The sequence below is a fragment of the Andrographis paniculata genome, unplaced genomic scaffold, assembly GCF_009805555.1.
Source record: "Andrographis paniculata isolate CXL003 unplaced genomic scaffold, ASM980555v1 Contig10END, whole genome shotgun sequence".
Taxonomy (NCBI): Eukaryota; Viridiplantae; Streptophyta; class Magnoliopsida; order Lamiales; family Acanthaceae; genus Andrographis; species Andrographis paniculata.
This window is the reverse complement of record NW_026137380.1, coordinates 346,988-374,429: the sequence shown is the minus strand read 5'-3', so window position 1 is coordinate 374,429 and position 27,442 is coordinate 346,988. Positions and strand designations below refer to the sequence as shown.

Genomic DNA, 27,442 nt, shown 5'->3' with positions numbered 1-27,442 from the left:
AAATCCATAGCCACAGCATATTCAAATATGTCAATATTCTTTTCTCATCCCACAATATATATATATATATATATTTTCCTTTTATGATGCAAGAAAATTGTATATATATGAAAATATCAGCTGTAAACAAAAATAATCATAACAGGAAACAGAAATCCATAAGCATCACAATGGCACCATTTCACAACAATATTTCTAATGCTGAAGATGGAAAGAGAGGAGAAGGTCACCTTAAAAGGCGTCGAGAAACCGATGAAAAACTAAGAGAGATCACTGACAGTATGCAACCGATGCTCAAGCAGTCGATTCAAGCTTTTGCAACCCTAATTCCGAGGCAACCAGACGAAGCAAAACTTGCACGAGACCTCTAACTCTCGGCTCTCTGTCACGAATGGGAGGCCATGGAAGCATTAGGGGATTTCAATGTGAAGTGCATAGACAGAACTTCTATTTCCATCAATAGCAAAATTTGGTTTTAAGTTAAAACATGAACGTGGTAGCAACAAGCACTCATATAAGCTAATTCGAATACAAACAACATATGGATTATAGTGTGACCCCAAGTAACATAATTTCTATGTATCGTGCATAAGGGTTCAGTCTAATCTTCAAACTACAGTGTTGCAACTAAACATGTTAGTGGGTAAAGACGTAGCAATGTAAGTGTGCAGATTTTAACACTGTATGAAGTTCATCTCACCAAAATGTTGAACTAATGAGAATCCGCGTGTTTCGATGATTATTTAATACCTCTAATATGCCTTTAAGCTAATAAAATGTATTATTTTTATAAATATTTAATTTCTCCAACCTTAGGTCCTTAACCGTAGAAAATGTTAGAAGCATCAAATTAATCGAGAGGATTCAGAAATCCAACTGTGAAGAATCTACAATGTTCTTATTTTGCATTTCAAACTTAGAAGTAATAGCTGTTTGGTTTCATCATTAGTTTTAATTAGGTAAAAAGATGAAATCTCCTGGCCAAGGGCGGAGGGAAAAAATGTAGTCGTATAGAGTTGCAAAACCGCAAGAAAATAAAAAAATACAACAAATTTACTATCTTACCTTGATAGAACAAGCTCACAAAGAGAAGGATATAGAACCAGCAAATGAGAACGTCTTCCCAGATCCTCCTCGTACACGCTCTCCTTTAATTTAGGAGACAAAGGAAGGGATTCTGCTGTTTCTTGATGTATCAAAAGACGGGCAAGCTCTTGGAGTACAAATATGACTTCTTCCATTCTGGCGTGAGGCAAGGAACGGTCACCTGAATGAAGAACAAATTGGGTGAAGGCAAGGAAAACTTGAAGAAGTCAATTTAGAAGAAAGAAATTCTTTCAGTACACACCCAAGTCAATCTCATCCGCCAAATATTTTTTTAAAATAGAGTCACATCTTGAAATCAGAGTCAAAATTGCAATTTTGCTAGCTTCTGATCTCGCCGAACTCCAATGACTTCCCTCAAAGCTGCAAATAAGATGTTTGAGGTGAGATATTTAATATAAAACTCGTTACATTAACCTATATTCTAAATCAAATATAAGCTTCAACCCACCTGCCCAAAGAAAATAATTTCTGCAAGCATGTCAAAGAGAATCTGCTGCAGTGGGGAGGCAGCAGCTCGACAGTTTCTAGTGGCAAATAGCAAGTACGTGATGCACATCGATCAAGGGTAGATATCAGTCTCTGTAAAATCTGTGAAATGCATCAGAAGAAATGTCTTATTACAGAAGTTTGAGAACATAATGCAATTTGTTCCAAACTAATCATAATAAGATGGCCGCTCAAAGAAACAACTTAGAGATGCAAATTACTCTTATAATTCCTTCTTTCATGTTTCCATGCCAGCTACTAAAATATGATAGAGAAAGGAAATAAATCAAAAATAAAAACTAGAAGCCAAAAGCTCTAGAATATTTACAATTTTCCATTAACTAGTAATTCTGCAGTTAATTTGTTTTGCCTGTCCCATTTATGCCTATGTGTATTTCCTTGTAGAAAAACGTTCAGATAATTCGCGTAAAGCACATAAAGGTAAAATATATAGAAACAGCTATGTAAGGGGAACTTACCTCAAGAGGTATATCAGTCTCTGATGCAAGAATTTTGTCTCCCAGGACATCTAAAATGTTCATTTCAAGAGACTCATCAGTCTTATGAGCAGTTGCTGACAGTGAATTGGATGGTAGCGCGCGACCACAGTGCCCTACTAAAAACACTTCATACACATCAGCCACTTCTTTCCAGACATGTATTCTTAAAACTCGAGTGATGGTTGGTTCGGCTCCAGATATTGGGTTCATGTTTCTAATATCATCAACCAGAATACGCTGAAAACCATCAACTGCTACTCTCCAAAGCCTGCCATCGGGGTCATCTCTTCTAGTTGTCATACACCTGCAATGGTGGGAAAAGGAGGAAAAAGAAATCCAATTGATATGAAAAAACTAATGAGGATGGTCATCTATTTTAATAAAATGGGCAGTGTATCCCATTACAGAGTGCAGCACATTAAAAACAAAGACATGAAAATCATAGGATAGATTTTGGTGTGAGAAACATCAAAAGGCAAATAGAGGAGCTAAAACTAGATGCATCTTGAATTCTTAGCAGATGCCAAAGGGTTAACATTATTGATAACTTTAGAATTAGCTCTCTGTTGCGGCAATTATTTAGCTTGCAAAGGAGTTATTGAGACTTGTGATTCAGTTTTGCGCACATTCTAGTGAATTTAGCCAATATTGCTAAAACCGTGAAACACACGGCACACTGATGCATCTTGAGCTAAAACTAGATGCATCTTGAGTTCTAAGCAGATGCCAAAGGGTTAACATTATTGATAACTTTAGAATTAGCTCTCTGTTGCGGCAATTATTTAGCTTGCAAAGAAGGAGTTATTGAGACTTATGATTCAGATTTGCGCACATTCTAGTGAATTCAGCCAATATTGCTAAAACCGTGAAACACACGGCACACTGATGATTTACTTGAGCTTTGACAGATTTTCATACTTCTTCAAAATCCTATAGCACACTTCAGCAAGCTCTACTTCCGATTCCAATGATGTTCCAGATTACAACTGCTGAAGGGGACTCATCCTTTTATCATCCTAAGTTCTAGTCAGCCTCATGTTATCTCTAACAAGTTCAAATAAATATTATAGAATCAAATTTAACTTTCATACTTCCCATTAACTCAACAAGATTTTCAGTTAAATTGTCACAGCTAAATAATTTATACAATGCCTTTGCTTTGACAAAATTACGATATGCACTGATACAAACAAATGCTTAATTTTGTTAAATAATAAAAGAGACAGAAACACCATCCATTGATATTGGTATCAAGTTAAGCTAAAAAAGGTAAAGAGAGACCATGAATAATAGTTATACAAGGTAGTTTGGCTATTTGGCAAATGTTGACCGTCAAATTCTCAGAGGGCTAATACACATTCAATTGCTTAAAAATTACATTACAATAATCAGCAGTTAAGAGTTTTAGTTTTGTAAGTAATTTGTATAATCATATTACAGGAAAGACTCAATCTTACATGTATATTTTTATATATCAACAAATGTGATTTTCAACACTACAGGGATATGAAAACATAATATAAATTATATTAAATCATACAAATATGGACTATATACATATAGTAAAGAAAAAAACAAGCCAAAATTATCTGTTTGTCTTTATTTTATTTTATTTTATTGATTCAGCACACTGTCATTTACGACCATCATTATCCTGATAGATTTCTTAAAGGTATACAGATAAAAAGTTTTTGTAAGCAGAAATATTTATTGGTTATGTGAGCATAAGAGAGACTCTTACCTTCCCAGACTTTGAATAACATTCGGTAAAATTTTGTACTTTTCTGGAACTGGTGCTACCAAAAAGAGACCAGTTAGCACAGGTACAAGTTTCTCTGCAAACACATTACACGAGTTGCTGGCCTTTGTGAGTGTCTCGGCTGTTGAAGAACCTGCATTAGGCGTACAAACCATCTCAAAATAACAAATAATGTTCAGGTTCAAGGTTTTAATTAACCAAGACTATAGGCAGTTACCATGAGTATTACCGAAGGAACTGGAATCCTCTTTGTAGTCATCCAAAAAGGGTTCCGCTGGTGGAAGAAAATACAATAAATTGTTGAGAAGGAGACTCCACATGGAATTAAGGTGTACTGCTGGACGTAATAGCGGTATGATATCAAGTATAGTCCGTTGCAAAGGTGATACATGACCCTGCAAGGATGCAGTGCAAATGTTATTGCTTTCAACGTACACAATATTTCTTTAGCTATGGCAACTCTCTTTATTTATTTATTTTTTTTTAAAAATAAATTTTCTGTTCAGCAAAGACCTGATCAAAATTGACCAAGACATACAACTTCACTATGCACATATTAGCGGAACACATTTAATTGAATTACTAAAAGGGTAATGCAGGTAGCTACATGCAAGAGAGATTCCAAATAGAGATATCCAAAAATGATAAATCTGCGGTGAATTAAGATGTTTAACTTATATGAAATTTACGGTTTATAAGATTCCATTGAGGGAAATAAGAAGAAGAGGGTTAAGGGATAGTGAACAATATGCAAGGAAGATTACATACATATTCTGCTTCATAGCTATTTTCGGCCATCCTGGCCTCTTTAATGGCTGAATCCACAAGCGATATCAACTGCTTATACATTTCAGTGTCGAACATCATTTGAGCTTGTGAGTATAATTCTCCTGTAATCATTGTGTTGCCAAAATGACAGAAAAGAGCAAATGTTAGTACCAGCCAAACATCCCTGACCCTGAGGGAAATATCTGTAATTTAAAAGAGACAGAAACCATATTAACCACAGAATTATGGGAAACAAGATTAGGTATATATTTGTACCAAGACTATGTAAAATCTCCTGCTTCACTTTTGCTTGGAGATGATGGTTGTCAATCATTGAATTTCGGAGAACATCCTCATATATAGTAAGTATAGAATGAATATATGCTATTGGAAGATTTCCCTGATTCAAGCAGATTTAGAAAATGATGAAAAGATACATAATCAACAATATTAAGAAGTGCAATGCCAAACAGAAATCAGGTTCAGCGTACAGTCTGATCAGTGTTTACATGAAAAGGACTACACCAAAGAGGCTTGTTCAGCTAATACCTTTGGAGAATGAGAAACTACAGTTGATTGCAAGCAATTTATTGCAGCAAGGGCAACTTCTTTACTGCCATTTAAAATGCTATTCTTGACAAAGACAAGTAATGATTCCCATCCTGAAATATGGTATCTATGTGTAAATAACATGAAAGAATTAAATGAAAGAGGAGGAATAAGATTAAAAAAAACACCAACCTGACTGGAAATTTATTAAACTTCTAAGGAATGGAAAGAATGATCGTAAAATACGGGCTATCCCACCCAACACCAGCACAAGGGTCTCATCCCATTGCTTTTGAACTGTATTTCGGCTGCCAATCAATTAAGTGTGACAATTTTATTATGCAAGAATTGATAAGGAATATTATATAATATATAGTGTAAAACCAAGTAGAAATCCACAAAACCTGTGATGTATAAGCATATGAACTGCTTTTCCTTGACTAGTTCCAAGTTCTTTACCCTGCCTTTCATCTTTAGACGAGGTTGCAGCCTAAAACCAGGAAGCTTTTCAGTCAAGACAACAAAAGAGGTTCATATGAAGATATATTTAACTTACCAAGTGGGATGCATGATCTAGAGTTGGGAACACATAATTCCAGAGACAATCATCCCACATGCTTTTGGAAAGCTTTTGTCCATGACTTCCAAGAGTTTGGAAAAGCATCCTTATTGCTGAGTTCCTAACCTACACATAGGACGTCAGTTATGGGTGGAAGACAATTATCTTGTAGACTTGTAGACATAAGAGATTCACCTATGAAGTTTTTCCCATGAGAGTAAGTCAAGAGAAAAACAGTTGTAGCAGCAAATGAAATAATAATAGCAGACAATGAAAAACAAGAAAGTGTGTCACAAGACCCATTGACTGAAGGTAACACTGATATTGTTTAGAATATTACAAATGAACGTTTCAATAACAATAATTGCAGAAAACTAGTGATCAAGTCTGTAGCAAATAAAAAATAATTTTTGAAAGTTCACCCATCTAGCAGATGAACTAATGTTACATCCTTCTGATTATCTGGGTGAGTATCAGCAACCTTTTTCATGTTTTATCAAAGCTTTGCACTACATTACCAAGAAAAGAATGGTGCCACTACTCATTTTGAGTGGAAACTATATAAGCACATCTCAAACAGGATAAATGATAAGGTAATATGGGATGTGAGTCTATAATGCTTCAGAAACAGAAAAACCATAGCATAAGTTAATTCTATTCCCTTCAAAATCAGATTTACCTCGGGTCTATCATCAGTTCCCAGCTTATGAAGCAAAGAGAAAACAGAGGATAGCAACTTGTCACGTTCAACAATACTTGACAATCTGGTGTCAGTAAATTTCTCCTGAGAAGAATCCAGGACTGGCTCTTCCTTCATCACATGATCTTTTTGATCTGACACCCAAAGCAACACATCATATTCTACAAAAACTAAGCTACACAGCTAAATATAATAATTTTGTAAGTTTATGTTGATGCCGAACCTGTTTCCAGTCCTTCTTTAGTCCAAGGAATGAGACCCTTTACAATGAAATCAGTAGCAGCCCATAATAGACCTATGGCTGTTAGACTTATATTCAGTTCAGTCTTTTGAGAGCTGTACGCCCCAGCTACATCAATACATCTGCAAAATCAGTTTGCGTTAGAGAATGTGTAAACTTTGACCAGTAAGATTTATAATTTTGAGGTCATATAAGTTTCCAAGCAGCATGATAAAATCCTCTTCTCCAGAAGTTCAAACAATCTTTTATCTCCTAGGATGAAGAAAATGGATTCACATAACAATTTTTAAGTTCTCTAAATTAAATTTTCTTTCATTCTATATTTCTTTATAGAGAAAAGAGTATATCTCATGGTGAAATCATAGATTGCATGGATGGGAGCATCGAAAAAACGAGGAAAGGCTCTATTGTATAAAACACAATAACTAGAAGGAGAGCCCGCTTGGGCTTGCCAAAAGTTGAGCCATTTGTGTTTATTATTCACCAGCCTTTCTCCGGGCTCGACCATTCCACTGAAGATTTAGCCCTAGGAGCCACAGGGAGATGGTGAGATTCTCCAGAAGGTTACTGACCAAAAAAGCGAGAGAATATCCATGGAAGGAAACTTTGCTCTATAGCATTCTCCAACCATAAGGTGCAAGTACAAAATAACCCAAGGAGCTGAGAATACCTTGTTAAATATAACTCTAGTTGTGTGCTTCCACAACTTAAAATAATAATAAATAATAAATTGCCTTACAAAAGCCAGTCCCAAATCTCATGGTTCATTTTTGAATTGGATAGCTCCCTCCAGTTATAAAAAAGATCAAAGGTTGACAAAGGTCAAATGCATCCAAATGGGAGATACATAAGAGCAATGTAGGAAGGAAATTGCACCTTTGATCAAGTGTTTCTAGAAAGTTGTAACAGTACAAATTTGGGACTATTTTTATTATTTTTATTATTATTATTATTGAAGGAAACAACTCTGAGTAGACCCTGATGAATAAGCATATTGATCACCAAAATAATTTAACAATAGATATCAAATATTACATTCTAGCATAACCACACCACCCATCCTACGTGACTTCAAGAAACTGTTAATTGATTGGGTTATAAGAGAACGCCATGTCAATCATTATGTCTATATTAAAATTTAAAACTCATGATTTATTAGGGAAAAAGCGGGAGTTGACAATGAACCAAATAGCCGAATGGTTTTGATCTTGGTTTAGTAAACAATGTTAGGGATGGAAGATTTGTACACTATACTCTATTATGGCTGACAAAATATCATGCAGGTATGCCTTCAATACTGCATAAATGTAATTGTTAATGCTATCTAGGCACATAACATGAATCTTCAGAACATTTGATAAAAAAGTTAAGTTCAATAAAAACACCAAACTAATTTTCTACAATCCCAGGGAAAATGCAGAATACTATTTCAACTATATAAACGATGCATGAGAGTCTTTTAAATTGGAGAACAAGAACAATAATACAATGATGTGTGCTTACTCATGGAGGCAGTGAGCAGGTATAGTGGGCAGCCCATCATTCATAATCACACGAAGGCTCTGCATGGAAGAAACTTCATATATGAGATACAGATCCAGAATATTATATGGACATCTAGATTTAATGTTAGAATTTAGCATTCATAAGATTAGTAAACTTTTGCAAATATTTGATGCACATCAACAATGACTACTTTTGCAAAACCATTCATCCAGATTTGATGCACATCACTGAAATATCATTAATATAAACAATGACTACATTTTGTCAGAAATACCCAATCCAATACTCAAACTACATGTCTTAAGTTATCTTACAAACTTAATAAGAACACAACTGATCAGAGCAAATCCAAAATATTAGATGATGAATATATATAACTAAGTTATTCAGGTATGAGTGCACCAGCCCATATTTATAACTCAGTCTTCTCACAGCTTCATTTGTGAAATGTATAAATTTAAAAAAAGAACTATAACTTTGATTCTTCATGGGAGATAATGGATTTTGCAAAAGCAAAACAGAAGCATGGCATATCAACAGCTCAGAAGAAGAGAAGCAAAGAGCAGGTTGACATGTAGCTATTCAGTCTCACCTTTCTGCAATATTAATCCTTCTGTTTATGACTTTTCAAATGTTATTTAAGATAATGGCCAAGAAACCCCAAGAATTGGTGAAATGTGCCACTACATATCAATCCGTCAATGTCTACATTACCCATTACAGATCTATTGAATCACTATTTTCATTTGCAACTTTGGTACTTGTCTCTATCATGCTAATTGAAGGCATAATCTAAGTCTTTAGTGGCAACAGGGAGTTGATATCATGGATGCTTGTTGCATGCCCTGTATATCATAGATTCATAGTTGATGTGCAGCAGCCCTACGTACATTGTTGTTTGTACCATGATATTTAAATGATAAAAACATTTTTAACCAGCCAACTTCACAACTGGAAGAATCTGAATTTTGTAGAAATAATTGTTTCTAAGGAAAATTTAGTTCGACGTTTCCATATAAGAAACATAATAGTTGGTAGAAAGAAAATACACTTTCAATATTTCAAGTGAATGGAAAACGAAAAGGGGCACTAGATTCCATCAACATCTTTATATACACTTGCTTCTCTTACCTGGAATCCAAGTGTGATGAGTTCCTTCTCTGATGCATGAGCTACATTCCTTCATATGCGGAAGACACTTTTTACAATAAGAACTTCAAATATATAAAGAGAAGAAAAAACGCACAAAACGACAACAAAATAAAAGGCACCTTAACATTTCAAGAATATTTGGCCAACTGTAATGCAATTTCTCTCCACATCTCTGATAAGTAGATCAGTCAAGACAACATAAAGAAGTCGTGCAAAGGACAGTTTTCAGTGAATTTATTGAGAGTTACCTCTAAAACATGCAGAAGAATCTTCAGAGCTCCAGCACGAACATCAAAACTTTGGGATTGAGAGTAGAGATCATTCAATGGAGAGATGACAGCACATTCCAAGGAACTCAACTTTGATAGATCACTAATCTAAACAAGGAATTATTGATTATATGATATAACTACAAAAAAAAATTCAAACATAGTATATAGTCCCTAGAGTAAGCGACAAAGTTCTCACATCATTTGATACATCAACAGTTTTCGATGTATTATCCAGAAATCTGTCCGAACCTAAGACTGCGCATATAGATTTATCCAATGCATCAAGGGCCATATTTTGTAGCTGTGGATTGGGACTATCAGCAAGCTGAAACAAATGTTACAGTTGATAATGATTGATGTAGGTTCATAACTTCATATAGGAATCGCTAGACTTCAATGAACAAATGGATGATCAAATGACATTGACATATCAAAGGAACAATCAAAAGAGCAGAAACCAGTTACCTCAATGAAATCACCAACAACCTCATCCCACAATGATTCCACTCCTGTAAAAAATTTCAGAATAAACGCAAGTTTAGCAGTCAACATCCAGGGTCTATCCAGATAGATTTTAAGAAACCAGCACTAAAGAGGTATTTATCAAGGCTCGAAACTGAGCAGCAGCTAGAATATATTGAAGTTTGATCACGTCCAAGCTTGAGTGCATATTCATCCAATTCCACGGTTCATTACTATGATAAATTAGGGGTCCTTTACTAATCATGATAAAAAAATATAAGCCTTCAATTTAATAGATCAAGTTAGAAAATTTGATCGAGCCTCTTTTAATTGCTCTGTTTCATATGCTGGGACAAATTTATTGTGTTATTAATTTAGTTTCATAGTTTTCTTACAATCAAAATACAGAAGATTGTTCACTATAGAAGTTATTAATGTGCAGATTATTTCAAGACTAGTGAGATGTGTAATAAACAACAATGCCTAATTCAATCCTAGCTAGTAACTACAACAAGTTGAATAGTGTGGGAAGTGAATATATCTTACTATCACCTTTGTAAAAAATAAATTAAAGACAGAAAGAAAAAACCATCTGTATAATCAGGCACCACTCTATATGAGGTCAATGAAATATGAAGAACCATACTGTGAAGGTTATTTACGAGGACAGATATTATTCTCTCTATGGAGAAACTAATGCTTCCAAGCTTCTGATTTGATGCCTGCCCAGTACTACTCAAAGTTGCTGCCATACACTGACGTGACAACTGGCGCAGAGCAGAAAGAATTGATCGAACAGCTGACACATGCATCATACCCGAGCTCTCAAAAAGCTGTATAAGATTGGAGAAGAGAAAAACCAAGCCACAGTGGGCATAATCACTATGATACCATGGAATAAAGATGAAAAGAGAATCTGAAGGGAAAAAATACCTGAGAATTCAGTGAAGAGAGGACATTAAAATCACTATATTGCCCAGATGAATCTCTGGTTAACTTGGGCACAGCAGCAGAAACCTCCTACTTGGTCAAACAACCAAATGCAGAATCAAGGTCTCAGTGATAATTTAAGATGTCAGTCATAAAAACCATCCAGAACTTCATAGAGACTCCAAATACTTTTGTTAACAGCTGTGCATTATATGAAACCTAACAACTACAATGAATATTGGAAACTGCAGTTGGTAGGTGCTCCATTGTAGTTTATAAACCTTAGAAATAACCTAGGCTATGTTTACCTGTGTTCACTTTGTTTTAGCACTATTGATAAAAGTTTCTCCCTTAAAAACATCACACATTGAATGCCTAGTTTTCATTAAAAATATTACATAAGAAAATCTATTTTCAATTCAAAACATTATATCCAATGCCTATTAACAAACCACAAATTTCAAGGACCATAAATAAGAAAGAAATAAAAATCCTGGAAACAGATAAGTGAGACACCAAAGCAGATGGATTCCACGAGGGCATTCACATAGTTACATCCAATGAGAGAATATTTAATCCCTTCATTTACAAAAGGTTTAACAAGTATGATGTATTACTACATTTTATTTTTCTAAAATATCATGTACTCTTACATATGAATATGTTGTTTTCGAACTATCAAACTACCAGATTATACCACAATTTACCCGTACAGCATTTTCTACAATAAAATGGCCAAACCAAATGCTGTTTTCATCTGTACTCTCCTGGATATAAGAATTCACTTATTACCATAATACTCAAGAATATTTTTAATTTGATAGTTTGTTTCATTTAAACTTCATTCAGAGTTGGTCCACTCAGACGCAAGGAAGCAAGCTTGTAAAAAGAAAAATTAAATAAAATAATGAGTATTAAGAGAGATGTGTGTGTGTGTATATATCTCAATATTACCTGTGTTGCTGCATGTGGAGAATTAATTGCTCGGTCAAGGGCAGATAGAGTTTCCAACACCTCCAAATTATAAAACAAAAAATATTTATCTTAAGATATGATATTATTATTAACATCTTCTTAAGAAAATTAACATACCAGAACCCATGAAGGGCCCAATACATTCTGCAATCTGTGAGCAATGTTGAAGAGAGTCCTCAGAGCCTATATATGTAAGCATTGAGGGCATCATAATCAAACTATCTTTGACTATGTGGTTTAATCTAGTATAAATAATATCGGAAATCCACAAATTGAAGATAAAAAATGATAGTATCTAGAGAGAAACCTGAACATTTTTTGGTGTAAGAATAATGCCTTCCTTTGGGTCAATAAACTGCTCAACACGTTTTTGCACAGGGGATAGAGCTACGCTGCACGTACACATGGGTAAGCTAGTTGCTCAATTGTATCGTTTAAGACACAATTCAAGGCAGAAAATAAGTAAGAATTTTAATCACCAAAATGTGAAGTAGTTCCAGTTACATCCATAAACAAATTTCAGAAGACAGTTAAACAGTTAAGGTAACGCTTGAAGGTCATTTGAAAGGTTATTGATGCTTTGATAAATTAATATTCTTATGTGACTGAGCCCCATTTCCCCTCTTCAGCCTATTTAAACTATAACAGAAACAACTTTATGTATTAATGAGCATCCAATCAAGAGTTACCAACTGACAGGTCAACTGGGCTGGTTTGCCTTCTTCACAGAATGTGGAAGTGGTACTATTGCAGACCTGCACCGCTGGCAATGGCAAACCAGCCATCACTGCAGGTTTTCACCCAGAGACACAGCCAGGGGCCACTTCCCTTAAGCAGGTTATGTTTTCAGAATAGCTACATTCTATTTTGACTTACTAGGCTAATTATGTTGATTAGGTTTAGAGGGCAAGTGATGGCTAAAGTTGGGATGGGGAGATCTACCCTGTAGTACAGATTTTCCTTTCACTCTTCTATCAATAAAAGTTCCAACTTCTATCATACTCATATGTATTTCCAACCCCGGTTCCTATTTCTTGTATTCATCATTAAGAGGGTGAGCGCTACACATGTAGGTGAGCTGCAACAATCTAAGCCAGGAAACCAGTGATCTTAAGAAAGGTTGCAAAAGAAATCCCTTTTAACCCAAAAAGAAAAGGCAGGGTATTTTAAATGAACCATAATTGTCATCTTTACTCAAAACGCATACCCTTTCCTTTCAGCTTCATTGGGCATATAAATAGTGAACTTGCAAAGGGATGCAAGAAATGAATTTAAAGGTTCGACAGCACGGAGAACTCCACATGCCTGCACGAAAAAATGAGTATTATTCAGCAAGGCAGCATACACATAATGTTGCATATAGAGAAAAAGGTGATCTGAGAAACCCACAAGCAAAATACAAGTTTAACAGTAACCTAACTGGTCCTGTATATAGGTTGCAAGACTAATAACCCATTCTCAACAGGTCTTGAATCATCAGCTTTATAATACAAGATTAAATATAACTCTAACGCACTGCAATTTTTTTAGTAGTTACCCTAGCTCAATAAAGGTTTTCCTTAGCTCAAACTGATTTATTAATCTAAGCGATAGATATCAGTATATCTCTCTTTGCCATGAATTAACACGTTAGAAGTGCATTAACACTAGTCTGTAGCCACATGGCTATAATACCTTCATATAGCTACTGTTAGTACTTTGTAGTTCAGTAAGGCCTATGGCTAGAAAAACTTAGGCTGTAGTAATAGAAAAACTGAAAATTATTTACATACATGTACACACTAGAGTCATAACTCATAAGGATATAATATCTTGTAAAAAAGATCACCTGAGTAAATGCTTGGTATCCTTTCAAGATCTCCAGTATAATAGCTTCTCCTTGAGACCTACAGCAAGAACTACATGTCAGAATTGACAAATTTTAGGTTATCATATGACATAGTAAATATATATATATATATATTCTCAACCTACTTCATCAGAATCAACGACAGAGCATCTAAGATTGTTAACCACGTTGAATCAACCATTGACATACAAAGAGTTGCAGTTACTCCAGTACATTTGGGTGGATCTATATCACATCTGGGGGATTCAAGCTGATTGTTCCAACATAAAACACAAAACAAGAAACACGGTTTTTAAGATATTTATGGAAGGAAGGAAAAGAGGTAATAGAAAAGGGTATTAGATTTATATCTTACCTCACCATCATCCACTGCCTCATCAGTTAAGGTGGCAATAGCAAAAACTACCCCCAGTAGACCCTCAATTGCCAACGTAATAGCATGTGCTTCACTTGCAACCAAGACAGTTGCATTTGATGCATCGTTGTCCAAGCTCCATTCAATACCTGGCAACATGATAAAAAGATTCAGATATTCTTTCGCCACATTGTTCAATTATGGTTACAGATAGGACATCAATATAGAATGTGAGCATGAGCAGAATGGGGATAAAAACACATCTACATACTTAGGATCTTTAGAAATAGAAGTGTAAGATGAGGGACGGACTTCCAAGGTGGCAAAAGGGTCACCGATGTAGTGAATCACTAGCCAGCTAGTCCAATTACAAGGAGATGGGTTAACAAGTATTAGCAGGCCATTTCAGCCTTTCTGCAGAAATATTTTTTAAGCCTTCATACCAAGTGGATGGATGTAAGGGAGTCGAGTGTTAAGGCTGACCCATTAGGGTTAAGAGATGTTAAGTTATCAAATAATTTTAATCAAGTTGGTGCGGAAAAGAAGTCCATGACTAACAATATTTTAAGTTTGATAGAAGTCCCTCAAGTTAGATTTTCTATGCTTCGGATAAGTCTTTTTTTAAGGTTAGGTATCTTCCCTTATAAATAAGCCGTTTGTCATTCAGCCCTTTTAGCAAGCGATAAGGAGAATATTCCTACAGAATAGGAGGAGATTCTTGTATTATTGCTTTCATTTAATTTCTTCAAAAATAAATATTGCTTTCGTATCAATGGTTCGACCTACCAGATCAATGTAGGACAAAAACAGGGAAATTGAGGCAAAGCTTGAGCAGACACTCTAGTTAACTCTTACTCTGGAATTTTCATAAGGACAGGTGACTAGTAACTCAAGCATTCAAGAACAGCACCTCAAAAGAAAGCCCCTAATTTTTTAATAAGTCTAAAGGAATATATCACCTTTGGCTTTACTGCTAAACATTCCAGCAACAGCTGCAAGGCTCTCCTCACCAGTTTCAAGATACTGTAGCATAATGGAAACATTTAAATGAATTCATGAATACTGAGAGTGAGAAGGATAAACCAATTCCACAAATAAGAGAATGACAAAGAAGATACATAATGATTTTGGAATAGGATTTTCCATCCAAAGCACAAAGGCACCATCTCAACCAACACATATTACCTGCCCATATAATAACAATTAAAGTCACAATATGGTGCCCGAAGGTACCTACAGTTACTTCATTGAGTGAAGACAATCAACTAAATTGGCAATGTAGTTATCTTTCAATAATGTTGTTATCACTAAATTTATCTCCAACATTCAACTGTCTAAGTCATGAAATTTATCTAAATACTGATATCATAATGAAGCAATTGGATAAATTAGCTGCACAGTTGATAAAAGCTCAAATCAAGCTTGAACTTGTACAAGAACTCAGCTTGAGGAGAAAATAGATGCCAACACAAGCTTTTCTAGTTTCATCAATGTAAATCAGCACTTTTCTGATATCTTTCAGTAAATTAGTAAAAACTAATTTCAAACAAATCCCAACATTAATTCCACACTTTCAGTTTCAACACACCATAATATGCCAAAGTATGTCAAACATAAACTAAATGTGACCAACAGAATTAATGTAAAAAAAAAAAGAAATGGATCTCTCACCTGCACACTGGAGACAACTCTTGCAAGAGCTTTTATCATTCCCTCAACCACATTTGAGTTGTTAGGATGTCTACAATACACATCAAAAAATTGCGAGCATATAAAGGATGTAGAATGAAAATAACAAGCAGAGACAAAAGCTGTAATCGGACATAAAAACATGAAACATCCAGTTAAGACTCGATTCATAATTTGATGTTTGCCTAAGTCGCAGAAATACATTCAGGACTTTTTATTTTGGAAAAAAAAAAATAAGGGAATAAAACAAGAATAAGGTAAAGGAGCAAATTAGAAAGACAACTATGACATTGCATGTGTCATTAAAAGGTTTAATCCTTTTTAACACAGCAAAACTTTCAAGAAATTACAAATCATGGAAGCAAAAACATAACAAAGAAGAGAAGGAGCCATGACATAACAAAAACTAAGAATAAAAAGTAACAGTATCTCACTTTAGAGTATACAAGGCTTTCAGCACAGGAAAACATGCACAAACTAAGCAAAAAAATAATAATAAGGATTTCTGTGAACCAAGCTTAAAAGTACTATTATTCCAAAAATATGGCCTCATTTTCATTCCAATTCCAAGGTCATGAAAAAAATAAGAAGAAGAAGAAGAAGGTAACACAGCTGAAAGCCCTGAGAGATTTTCGATGCTATCATCTTTTTTATTTTTTTGAGGAAAAGAGGTATATTGATTCATTAGATATGGAAAGATTTTACAGTGGTAGACCCAACCAAGGAAATGCAAAATGATACAGCACGCGGGCCATTCTAAAACAGAAATAACCCAAATCCCATCAATTTCAACCCAGGGGATTATTATGAAACTCTACTCCCATCATAAGAAAGAATATGCTATTGCGATCTCTCAGATGTTTGGATGGGACAGAAGAAAAGGGTTTAAGACTCAATAAATAAATATTAAAACATTAAGTGCATTATTTCCTTACAGGTCGAAATTCTGAAAAAGAATGCGCAAGGTGCGTGCTTCTACACAAAAGCCCTGTCAATTCAAACCTACAAATAATTAGCTTAAATCAATTAAGCTACATTTAGCAAATGAATAAAAAACTTTAATTTCTAAGCTGTTGGATTTGGCCTTACCCTCAGGATTTCAAGTACAAGAATCCGATGCCAAAGTGGTAAATCAAGAGATAGAGTCCTCAATAGCATATTGAGAAACACCTATAAACATAAGCTGGGATGAGTTTATAAAAATGACTTCAAGCCTTTAAACTGTTTCTTTGCTAAGAAAGAAAATTAATTTTCAAATTGTTATAGGTAGGTGAATATATGATGTGACAATGTCCATGTCATAAGAGGTTGGTAGCTAACATCAAGTAACCAAAAGCTAGCATCCTTTAATCATTTATTGGTATACAATATCTTTAGGCAACTGTCAAACATCAACACTAAACTAATATAGACCACCCTCAATGGCTTGCTTTATTTATGCCTCAACAGAGTTAGACTGGAGAGCACCATCAATGAAGTCACTACAAGTAAACAAACCATAAGTTTGACACAAGTAGAAACTATTGTATGATCAATAAAATGAAAGAGGAACTTCTATTCATTATACTCAAAATTTGCATGATGTGCCAATTTGTTAAACACATAGGTACCACAATTTTTTTTCCTCTAATATTCCAATGTCGAAAAGACTAAGAAATGGGATCAACCGTCATCATATTTTAATCTGCCTACAATACTGTCGAACACAGCATGAAGCATTTTAGGGGCAGTATGTACAATTAGATACATTTTCCTTTTAACAAAGCTATGAAATGGAAATTCTTTATAAAGATGAGTAATATAGTACCTCAGATTCAGTAGTAAGAGATGAACTATAAAGTCGGATGATATGGGCTACACACCGCAAGACCAGGCGGCGATAATAAGGCTCTCCTATTTCACCTTCAATCTAACAACAAAATCAAGTAAAAAAATATATAATTGTGATCTTCAGAATGATAATTTAATTGTGGAAAATTGTCGACAATGTTTATGAATTGAAAAGGTTAAAACCACCTCAGAGTTAGTGCGAAGTGATGTAATGAGAAGTGAGCATAGTTGGTGACGCTGAACCTGTTGTTTCAACAACCTATTAGTAACGAGTCAAATGCAGAAATACAAACTCTAAAAGCAATGCCAATACCTGTTCAAAAGGGATTAAGGTCCTGAAGAGCACCACATAATTAGATAATACAAACCTGAAATGTTTCCGTTCAAAAGAATGAGTTATTCATACTCATAATCACCTGTTCAATCATCCTTCTAAAAGCTGTTATTCATAAGTTGTAACAAATTGCACAGCTTCTGATAAATATCAAATGGGATTCAAACCAAAGCCCACACCCATTCCACAAGTGCTGAATAACAAGTATTCAGACTCCTACATCGCCAAGACTCCTATTGTATTAGCGTGGTTACTGACACAGTTCATCAATGGAATGCCCTAAAACAACTCCACATTGCCTAAAAGTTCCCTTGATTGGGAATGTTGTATAAGTTAGCATAATAAATTGATTCTTCTTGGATACAAATTGGGCAAATTCAAAGTCAGGTAGGAAGCCAACAACTGACTTCGTAAAATTTTTGGAGGAAATCAACTGTCATTAAAAAGCAAGAAGTGTCTAATTGATCTTGTGCAAGTGACAAGGCTACTATGAGTATTGATACTTTGGATGCATCAACTTCTAGCTAATGTAGGCATTAAGATCACATCCAACCAAATTGTGGTGTAATAATTAGGGAACACTCTGCATAGCCTCACATTTGGGGTTTCATGAGCAGAGACTATAGAAGTTGATTGACACTCCACTAGACGAATACCTAACAGAGGATATGAATGCAGGTTATGTGAAAACTGAAGAAGTTGGAGGTACTTTAGCATTAGCCTTCAGTGGAGCTAGAGTTAGACTGAGAAATAATGTACGTTAATATATGTATATACAGAAACCATGTAGTTAAACTGATTTCCTTTCGTAGGGTCACATTGATTGGGTATATAAGTGTACTATACGGTTAATGAATACAGGAGAAATTTATAATGTTCTTGATAGAAAATTGAAGTTCATTCTTAGTTGAGAAAATTTTGAACTTAGTTATTTCCATCACAGCTCTCCCATGAACCTTAAATGCCATAATAAATAAATAACAAGATGTACTGCTATATTAGATTGGTTGTTACTAAACTTCCCCGGTAATACAAGGAATGTGCATAATGCGAATGAAAAAATAACACAATATTGGAAACAAGTTAAGGAGAAAACTTCAAGCAGTTGTCTCCCTAAAATTATGAGTGGACAGACATCACAAAAACATCTCCATCAACAATATAGATATATACACATATATATATGTTTATTTAGAGATAGTTGAGGCAAGCATTTGAACATGGTGGCACCAGACTTAACTGAATATATATAATTGTACAATAATAAAATCCTTACTCAATTAAATCAAGTGCAAATGACCGTTGAATGGAACCAACATGTAGCCAGGTAGCCTGAAAAACCCAACAAAAACACAAGCATTACAACCAGATGAACAGCAGGTAGCATAAGTTCTAGAAAAAAACTATCCACTTCAGCTGGCAATGATAGGAGTTAATATTGAAGATCAAGAAAAAAAAAAAAAAAGATGTAAATTAATTTATTTTAGCACATACAGATCCACCTGCAGCAAGAGTTGTCAAGTCCTCAAGCAAGATAAGGCCAAGCTTCCCCGAATTGGAAAGAGTAGTCCTTCTTAATGATGACCCTCCAGAAACAACTTCCAACTCCAGTGACCTGCTCATGCATAATTTAATCACCTATAAGAAGACTTGGAAGTATGGAAGAATGACCTTTCATTCAAACTTGCATGCATGTGGAATCACTAAATACTTATATAACTGAAAGATAATGCTAAAAATATAACTAAATTGCATAAACATGTACTACTACTAGTTGGTAAGATGTACAAAATCTATGGTAGTGAGTATTATTCAATGAATGAAAATCACATACTCTAGGCGTTTTATGTTGCGATTGACATCATTAGTAACAGAATTTGTCCGAGAAACATATCCTCCAGAGCCAAATCTGCCAGCAGGCAGTGACTCTGAGCTAACAACATGATCAAATATCAGTGCCACTGCTTGCCTGAAGGTTGCTGCAGCTGTGCTGATAAAAGGCACAAAAAAACAAAAAAACAAAAAAAAAAACTAGTATTTATTGATCAGTTATATAAGAAAAGCACAAAAGGCAAGAGCAGGAAAAATTATCAACGGCACAATTCAATAGTCACTTACTTTCTAACACTGTCGGATGACCTATGGTTTTCTAGGAGACGAAGACAGATACCAAGAGCAAGAGTCATGTTCTCCTGCCAGTAGCGAAAAGTTAAAACAAAATCCATATATGCAAATTCAATGATCTGTATGCATTCATAGAAACAACAGTTGACAGCATTAGATGTGGATTCTAATATCAGATCTCATGAATCAATGAGAAACAACAGATAAATCTAGTAAAATTTAAAACTGCATAATTTAATTATAATCCAATCATAACCTTTTTTATATTCAAGTTTAAGCCTATATGTAGAGGCACTCATATTTAAATATGCACATAGCCAAGAGTATATACTTTGCACCAAGCCACCTGGCACCTATTATGTTACATCATTCAACTAGTACATAATATATATATATTGGAAAATAGAAATATTTTATTGATAATTAAAAATATTAGATACGCAGTGCCTAGTGAAAACAGTAGAAAAGTGTGACAATTTAAAGCCAAACAGATAAAAGTTTACATCCCCATTTGTACCACACTGAAGGTGTACAAATTGCTAGAATTCCAGCCGCATTTGAATCCTTGATGCCAATAAATTTGGGAAGAATGAAGGGGAAATGGCCATGGTGATCTCTAATAATTGCTGCAATTCTACCCGGTCAGGGTTTACCAAAATCTGAGGCGTCTGTGTTCATTTTCCCCCAAGGTAGATTCGGAAGATTCCCCAAGACAATTGGTTTAGTCATTGTAGGTTTAGAATGACCATGAAACATGCCTTGATTATCATTTATCAAAGAAGAAAGAGAAATGACCATGGCTAGAAAATGAGCTCTGTACCACACTTTGACAGTGAGCTGTTGGAGCTGACCTGTTCTAATGAGAAAGCTTCATTATCCAAGACAACAGTATCTCAAGATGTCACTTTTCCCAAAGAATGGCTTTGCATACTACCCCAAGAAATGAAGGTTGACGCCATAAAAAAACAATCCCATTGGGAGAGATCATGCCCTCAAAAAGGCCAAACCAAGAGAAATCCCAAAGGCAAATAAATTGAATCAAAATATAGGACACCAGCTGACAGTGGAGGAGAAGATGATTGATTGTTTTTCCGTGGAGGTGGCAAAGAGGACATAAGTAACCCCTAGAAGATAAAAGACATTAGATTGGCAGGTCACCATGGAGAAGCTTCCAAACAAAGGTATTGACTTTGTGGGTACATTGGAAGACTAGATAATGCGATAAGGGGGCCAAAATTGATGGGGATTTAAATCAGGTGTCTAATGGTAATGGCAAGGGAAAGCCCCTTTCAGATTTGGCTTCCAAAAGAATCCTATCTGAATTGCAGTCAACAAGATAATGTGAGAAGGATAGCCTATTAAAAGAATCCCAGACTTGGACCACCCTATTGATAAGTCTCATACGGAGACTAATATGCCATTTCTAAACTTCTCCATCCCAATAGGCAAAATAATATTATCAATAATTCTAAGATCTAAACCCTAAACCCCTAGAACATAATGTGTATATATATATATATGCATATATGAATCAAATAAATATGTAGCCTTCTATATTATTCAAGGATTAATAAGGTAAAAGACCATTTTCAAACATCCACAATTGAAGACAAAGATATGATGCACACCAGTGTTAGTTAAAAGTAATATATTATGATCATGCCACAATGCATTGATATGAAAAAGTCTTTTTTGTCTAACTTCAGTGAAAGCATTATGTATACGGTGCCACTGGTTTGTGGTTGTTATCATTATTTATATCGTAGATATTGGGTGTGTTTACTTGTCAGGTTTTACACCTGATTTTACTATTCCAACTTTTTTTTCCTTCAAAAAACATTAAATCAAACACCCAATTTTTATTTATTTTATTACACTAAAATTTAATTTTACATTCAAAACATCATATCAACACATATTTATATCACATCAAACAACTATTTCAATTCAAAATTTTACTATTCAAAATCAAAATCAAAATCAAAATCAAAACCCAAAACTAAAACCTCACAAGTAAACACACCCAATATGTTCAATAAGCAAAATCCAGACAGGTGTAACAACTCAGCAGCGATCAAAGATATTGGAACTGAAAGAACATGCATATAATTGATGATATACAGGAACAGATGATCTTAACACTCGTCTCATAAGAAGGGTTCCATAGAGCAATGCCATCAAATTTTACAACAAACATCCACAGCCATCTTAACTAAATTCCATCCAAAACTTCCAGGTTATAGATTAGGTTCACTCTCCAGTAGTTGGTGATTAGCTTCCTCCTAACCTTACATGTTATGTCCATAGATATTATCCTTTTTAGATACAACGATGCTAACAAGAAATACGAATTTGCACTGATAAATTGACCTTTACCTCATTATCTGGCAACAAATGAGATTGAAATATTACTAGTATAGTTTGCAAGGTTTTAAGTTGAATGCTCTCATCTGCCATCTCGCCATGCTGAAAAAAAAAAAAAAAATGTGAATATGAGATATGAATAGATTAAGTTTATTATCCCAACAGATTTAGAAAATAACATAAAACAAAACAATAACAATACTTTAAGAAACTAACTCAGCGCACAGAGTATGGAAATCAGAACGAAAGTCTTAAGTAACTCACATCTTTTAGGGTAGCAAGAATTTCATTCAAAGCAGAAGGGGGAATAGCATCGTGAGAAATAAGCTTTTGCAGACATGAGAGACCAATCGCACTTAGCTTAACATTCCTAACTTCACAAGCCATTACAAATATCTTCACTATGTCCTCGTTATGAGCAATCTCGTCCGGACTCGCCAGCGATCGAAGCTGAACATTTACATAAACTCCATCGTCAGTTAAACTATAAAACCCCAGCACATACTAAAGTTCCACATCGAAAGCTCCAAGTACTAGCATTTCTCCTTTTTTGTATCAGTGAATAATTCAGATAAACAACCAATTCTGCCGCAGACACAACAGGCAACAAAAAAGGATAAATAGAAATACCTTCAAAATTGCATGTTCGGCGGCGTCTTTGACGGAAGGATAACGGCGGCGAGCCTCCGCAGAAAGAGCTCTGAGATCAGACTCTAAGGCCGCCATGAAAGCCGCCATCCTCGGTCGAAAGCACTGCTAGTTTCACTTCAGTGAGTTATATCGAGGAGAGATTCCGATTACTGATTCCGATTCCGATGGTTGGTTGGGTGTGAGGTTCATCGGGTGGGAGATGACATTGTAGGAAAACAGATCTGCGTTTGCATCTACTCTGCCCGTCCGCTTGAGAACTAAGGAAGAAGAAGAAGAAACACGTGCTCGCCACGTGAGCTCTCCCCACACACAAATATATACGTACATAGGTCATTTGTTAAATTATGACTCGGTTTTTGGTGTAGCCTTTTAACCATATTTTTATTATTTATATAACAAAAATGTAAATCAAAATAAATCAAAATTTTATTTTTTATTTTTAAATTTATATTAAAAATTAAATTTTATAATTAAAATATCATATATATACTACTGGATTGTATATTATAGTGTTCGTCTCATATAATTTATTCTTTTATTTTTTAAAAAATATAATTATACACTTTAATCATATTTTAAAATTTTTAATTTATAAATTTTTATTTTAATTAAACTATTTACTCATTCTAATCTTAATTTATAATTATTATTATTAAATTATAATTATTTTTATTAATACATTTTTTAATTACTTGTTAATTACACAATGCATAAAATTTAGTATTTAAACTAAATAGGACCATTTAGGTTAAAATGAAATAGTACTATTTCAATTTCAAATTTTATAAATGTAAGACTCCAATTTTAAACTTCAACCCAAGTCACAATAGAGTTAATAGTTGGCTTCAATTTAAATTTTAATTTAAATAGTATTTTAAAAATAAATCAAATTGAATATTGATTTAAAAAAAAAAAAACCAAAACTAATTAATCGATATTTAAAATTTTATATTAAAAAATATCGGTACTTATTTATAGTATTATATATCAAATATTTAATCTAATTTAAAATTGTAATTCTCAAGTGTCTAAAGTAATTCTTAAACCTCCGATTAAACACACGTTTGAATTACAAAATTTCTATAAGTAATTTAATACTCCCTCATTCCGTCTTTAAACGACACATTTACCTTTTACATTATATTTAACATTAAAAATATCTTTATATATGACAAAACACTGATTAAAATATTTTTTAGAATTTTTTCTTAATTTGTACTACATTTTAATATAATAATTAATATTCAAATATCAACACGCAAAAAATAAATGAAACGGGGAACGAAAAATAGTATTAAATATGCAATATAAACATTTATTATCATTCTCTTTGGAATTTTCTCAAATATTTTAATAGCATCATCAATATAGTTTTATGTAAAAATGAAACCAAACTATCAATTTACTTAAAAAAAAATAATGGTCTCGAAAGAAGCGGAATAAACTCGTAGTAACATTACACGTGTTGAAATCAATTATAAGGGTGTGTTTGTTTGGGGGTTTGGATTTTGAGTTGGGATTTGAATAGTAAAAATTTTGAATTTGAATAGTTGTATGATGTGATATAAATAGGTAATGATGTGATGTTTTGAATGTAAAATTGATTTTTAGTATAATATAAAAAATAAAAAATAGGTATTTGATTTGATGTTTTTTGAGGAAAAATTTTGGATGAATAGTAAGATTTTGTCTAAATCTCTCAACCGAACACACCCTAAATTGTATTCTCTTTTATTATGATATTTATTATATGTTATATTTTAATATAATATAAATTTAACATATAAACGGATAATACTTATCATAATAAAAAAGACATCATCATTAACAGTTATTATAACATATAAAATACATTTATACAACACAATTATATATTTTTATTTAGTCGAGTATAATTTAAATACTATTAAGTTCAATGCAAACTAGGTTCGACAAGACAAGTCATACTACGAATCATGTGTAGCAGATGGACACCGGATGTGTCAAAGTTTGAACCCATAATCTTAAGACACTTTTATTTATTTGTGGTATATAATTTATGATGCATGATTTTAAAATATTTTAACTTTATTTTTATTTATATATATATATTATAATATAACTAGAATTACAATCAACCAACATTTCATTTCCCTTCGGTTGTATTTGTTTGGGGGTTTGGATTTTGAGTTGATATTTAAATATAAAAAATTTTGAATTTGAATAGTTACATGATGTGATATAAATGGGTGTAGATGTGATGTTTTGAACGTAAAATTAATTTTTAAGTATAATATAAAAAATAAAAAATAGGTGTTTGATTTGATGTTTTTGGGGGAAAAAAATGGAATGAATGTATATTAAATCCAATGCCCCGAACAAACACAGATTAAATCGTGAAGTTTGTTGTATTTATTCGATTTATTTAAATATGTTGAATACATTGATAAAATTGCTAGATAAACTTATAACAATGCTAAAATCTTTGTTACAACATTAATTGCTCGATTAAAACGAGATTTACCTATACGTAAATAAACATACTATTTTTTTTTAAATGTATGTAAAAAAAAAAATATAAAACAAAATAGCAAATTAATATAATATAAACATTTGTATTTATTTACTAGCATTGTTGTTGTTTTTGGTATTGGAATGAGCATTATTTTGGTTAAGCCTTGCGGCGGCGGCAATGGAGGCGGCGACACCACCGGGACGGGTACAAAGGTTGGGATCATTCCGCAGCTCGGCTACAATGACTCCTTCGGCATCACGGCGGGTCACCGGTTTGTCCGATGGTAGCTTGGCCCGAGCATCCTGTGTGTTCATAATATATAATTCTACGTTAAAAGACAAATATTACTTGTTTTTATCGAGTATATATTAATGCTTAATATATTTCGAAAATAGGTTTATGTATTTATTCAACCGTTTATTTTAATATAATTTTTAAAAAATATTGCTATAAAACTACAATATTCAATATATACACACTAATACAAATTATTAAAAACACATAAAATATCGTTCTCTATTATATTAGTATGATTTTTCATACCTCAATAAGAACGCACTAAGCATATGTTTTATAAAAAAAAATAAAATTGATAACATATGTTTTTATAATAATAAAAATAATAATAATAATTTTTTATTTCTGTCGTGATTTTGTCTAGCTTATAATAAGGTATACATTTTATTTAGTAAATTTGACCGCACTTTATATTATAAGTAACTTTAAATTTATGATAATTTACATTAATATTATTACATCAAATTAAAACATGGCAAAAAAATTTTGCTATAAAAATATCACCAATTACGTTTAAATACTACTAATTTTTAATGTGTATATAAAAAATACCATATATCTTGCAACACAGAGAGAAAAATAAAAAAATAAAGAAATCATAAGTCATAATTTTATGGTCAAGAGTCTATCATCACAATTTTTTAATATATCATTTAGGGATTAATTTGTATAAGATTTTTTTTACATAATTCATCAATATATATTTTTTATTAATATTCAATATATATATATTTTTTATTTTATTCATATAATTTTGTATCTCTCACATAAACAAAATTTTCAAAACAAAACTTTTAGGACAAAAAATCTCTAAAATTGTGTTCTTTTAATTAAAGTTCAAAAAATATCTTGATTATTTATTATTTTTTTAATAAAATATTCAATTTTTTTTTTTGTACGGAGCCCAAATAAACTAATGGACGGAGGGAATAAATTATATAAAAAAAATAGTAAAAATAAAATTCTTACCGAAAGAACCTCGGCGAGTTTTGTCTTTTCAGCATCCCGTGTGATCCTAGCATTACGCGTGGCAGCCGATTGGGCGGCGGCGGCGACGCCGCCGGGCACAATGTTGGTACGGCCGGTTGCTCTAACCTCCGCCGCCTGGATGGCGGCGGCGTCGCTGTAGCCGACGGGGTAGCTCCCCGCCGTGAGCGTCGTGGCCTCCAGCGCCTCGCCGATAGTGATATTTCCGCGCTGCTGCAATTGCGTCAGCCCCGCAACCTTTAATTCGCCCACCAATCATAAAATCCCCATCATTATAATATATAATTAATTTCAAATGTTTTTAAAGAAGATAAAAGAATAAATAAATGGACGCGAAACTAACATTACAAAATTAACGTACATCGCTGGTGTTGGTGGACAGCAAACCGAAGACCTCGGCGGCGGCCGATTGCAGCGCCGAGTCGCCGCCGCCGTGTTCCGCCGCCTGCTGCGGCCTGCCGGGTTGGTCTTGGCTCATTTTAATTTCTCTCACTAATTGATA

At 33.7% G+C, this 27,442-nt stretch overlaps 2 protein-coding genes across 3 annotated transcripts; both read right to left on the bottom strand.

Moving 5' to 3' along the window:
- Positions 1 to 139: 139 nt before the first annotated feature.
- LOC127241447 (uncharacterized) lies at positions 140 to 23,454 on the bottom strand. Of its 2 annotated transcripts, none has more exons than XM_051260533.1 (44): positions 23,142 to 23,454; positions 22,776 to 22,961; positions 22,524 to 22,613; positions 20,142 to 20,215; positions 19,858 to 20,013; positions 19,518 to 19,638; positions 19,300 to 19,355; positions 18,003 to 18,057; positions 17,876 to 17,932; positions 17,667 to 17,768; positions 16,949 to 17,029; positions 16,795 to 16,847; positions 15,842 to 15,911; positions 15,130 to 15,193; positions 14,171 to 14,319; positions 13,941 to 14,065; positions 13,795 to 13,852; positions 13,174 to 13,271; positions 12,274 to 12,358; positions 12,084 to 12,149; positions 11,946 to 12,005; positions 10,995 to 11,081; positions 10,708 to 10,894; positions 10,065 to 10,108; positions 9,796 to 9,924; positions 9,576 to 9,704; positions 9,447 to 9,499; positions 9,307 to 9,355; positions 8,173 to 8,231; positions 6,652 to 6,791; positions 6,408 to 6,562; positions 5,726 to 5,854; positions 5,574 to 5,659; positions 5,362 to 5,477; positions 5,170 to 5,282; positions 4,897 to 5,020; positions 4,621 to 4,742; positions 4,070 to 4,247; positions 3,835 to 3,985; positions 2,073 to 2,397; positions 1,556 to 1,695; positions 1,349 to 1,467; positions 1,066 to 1,267; positions 140 to 382 (listed from the first exon to the last, which is right to left on the bottom strand). In XM_051260533.1, the coding sequence occupies exons 1-44, from the start codon at positions 23,247 to 23,249 to the stop codon at positions 295 to 297; spliced, it is 4,839 nt and encodes a 1,612-aa protein (XP_051116490.1). In that variant the 5' UTR covers positions 23,250 to 23,454; the 3' UTR covers positions 140 to 294. The 2 variants fall into 2 exon arrangements, with proteins under 2 accessions (XP_051116490.1, XP_051116570.1); XM_051260613.1 differs by having other exon boundaries at positions 4,082 to 4,247.
- LOC127246620 (late embryogenesis abundant protein 47-like) lies at positions 23,274 to 27,442 on the bottom strand. Its single transcript, XM_051268092.1, has 4 exons — positions 27,302 to 27,442; positions 26,923 to 27,177; positions 25,769 to 25,958; positions 23,274 to 23,419 (listed from the first exon to the last, which is right to left on the bottom strand). Exons 1-4 carry the CDS (start codon positions 27,416 to 27,418, stop codon positions 23,274 to 23,276), a joined length of 708 nt encoding a protein of 235 aa, XP_051124049.1. The 5' UTR covers positions 27,419 to 27,442.

Bases quoted from the DNA above. Each gene is read 5' to 3' on its own strand.
- LOC127241447 (XM_051260533.1), bottom strand. From the start codon at position 23,249: ATGGCGGCTTTCATGGCGGCCTTAGAGTCTGATCTCAGAGCTCTTTCT. The intron at 19,639-19,857 runs GTATGTGATTTT...ATGCATGAGCAG, and splicing joins CGCAACATAAAACGCCTAGA to GTCACTGGAGTTGGAAGTTG. The intron at 9,500-9,575 runs GTAACTCTCAAT...TCTACTTATCAG, and splicing joins TTCTTCTGCATGTTTTAGAG to AGATGTGGAGAGAAATTGCA.
- LOC127246620 (XM_051268092.1), bottom strand. From the start codon at position 27,418: ATGAGCCAAGACCAACCCGGCAGGCCGCAGCAGGCGGCGGAACACGGC. The intron at 27,178-27,301 runs GTACGTTAATTT...GGCGAATTAAAG, and splicing joins TGTCCACCAACACCAGCGAT to GTTGCGGGGCTGACGCAATT. The intron at 23,420-25,768 runs GTAAATAAATAC...CTTCTTCCTTAG, and splicing joins CAAAAACAACAACAATGCTA to TTCTCAAGCGGACGGGCAGA.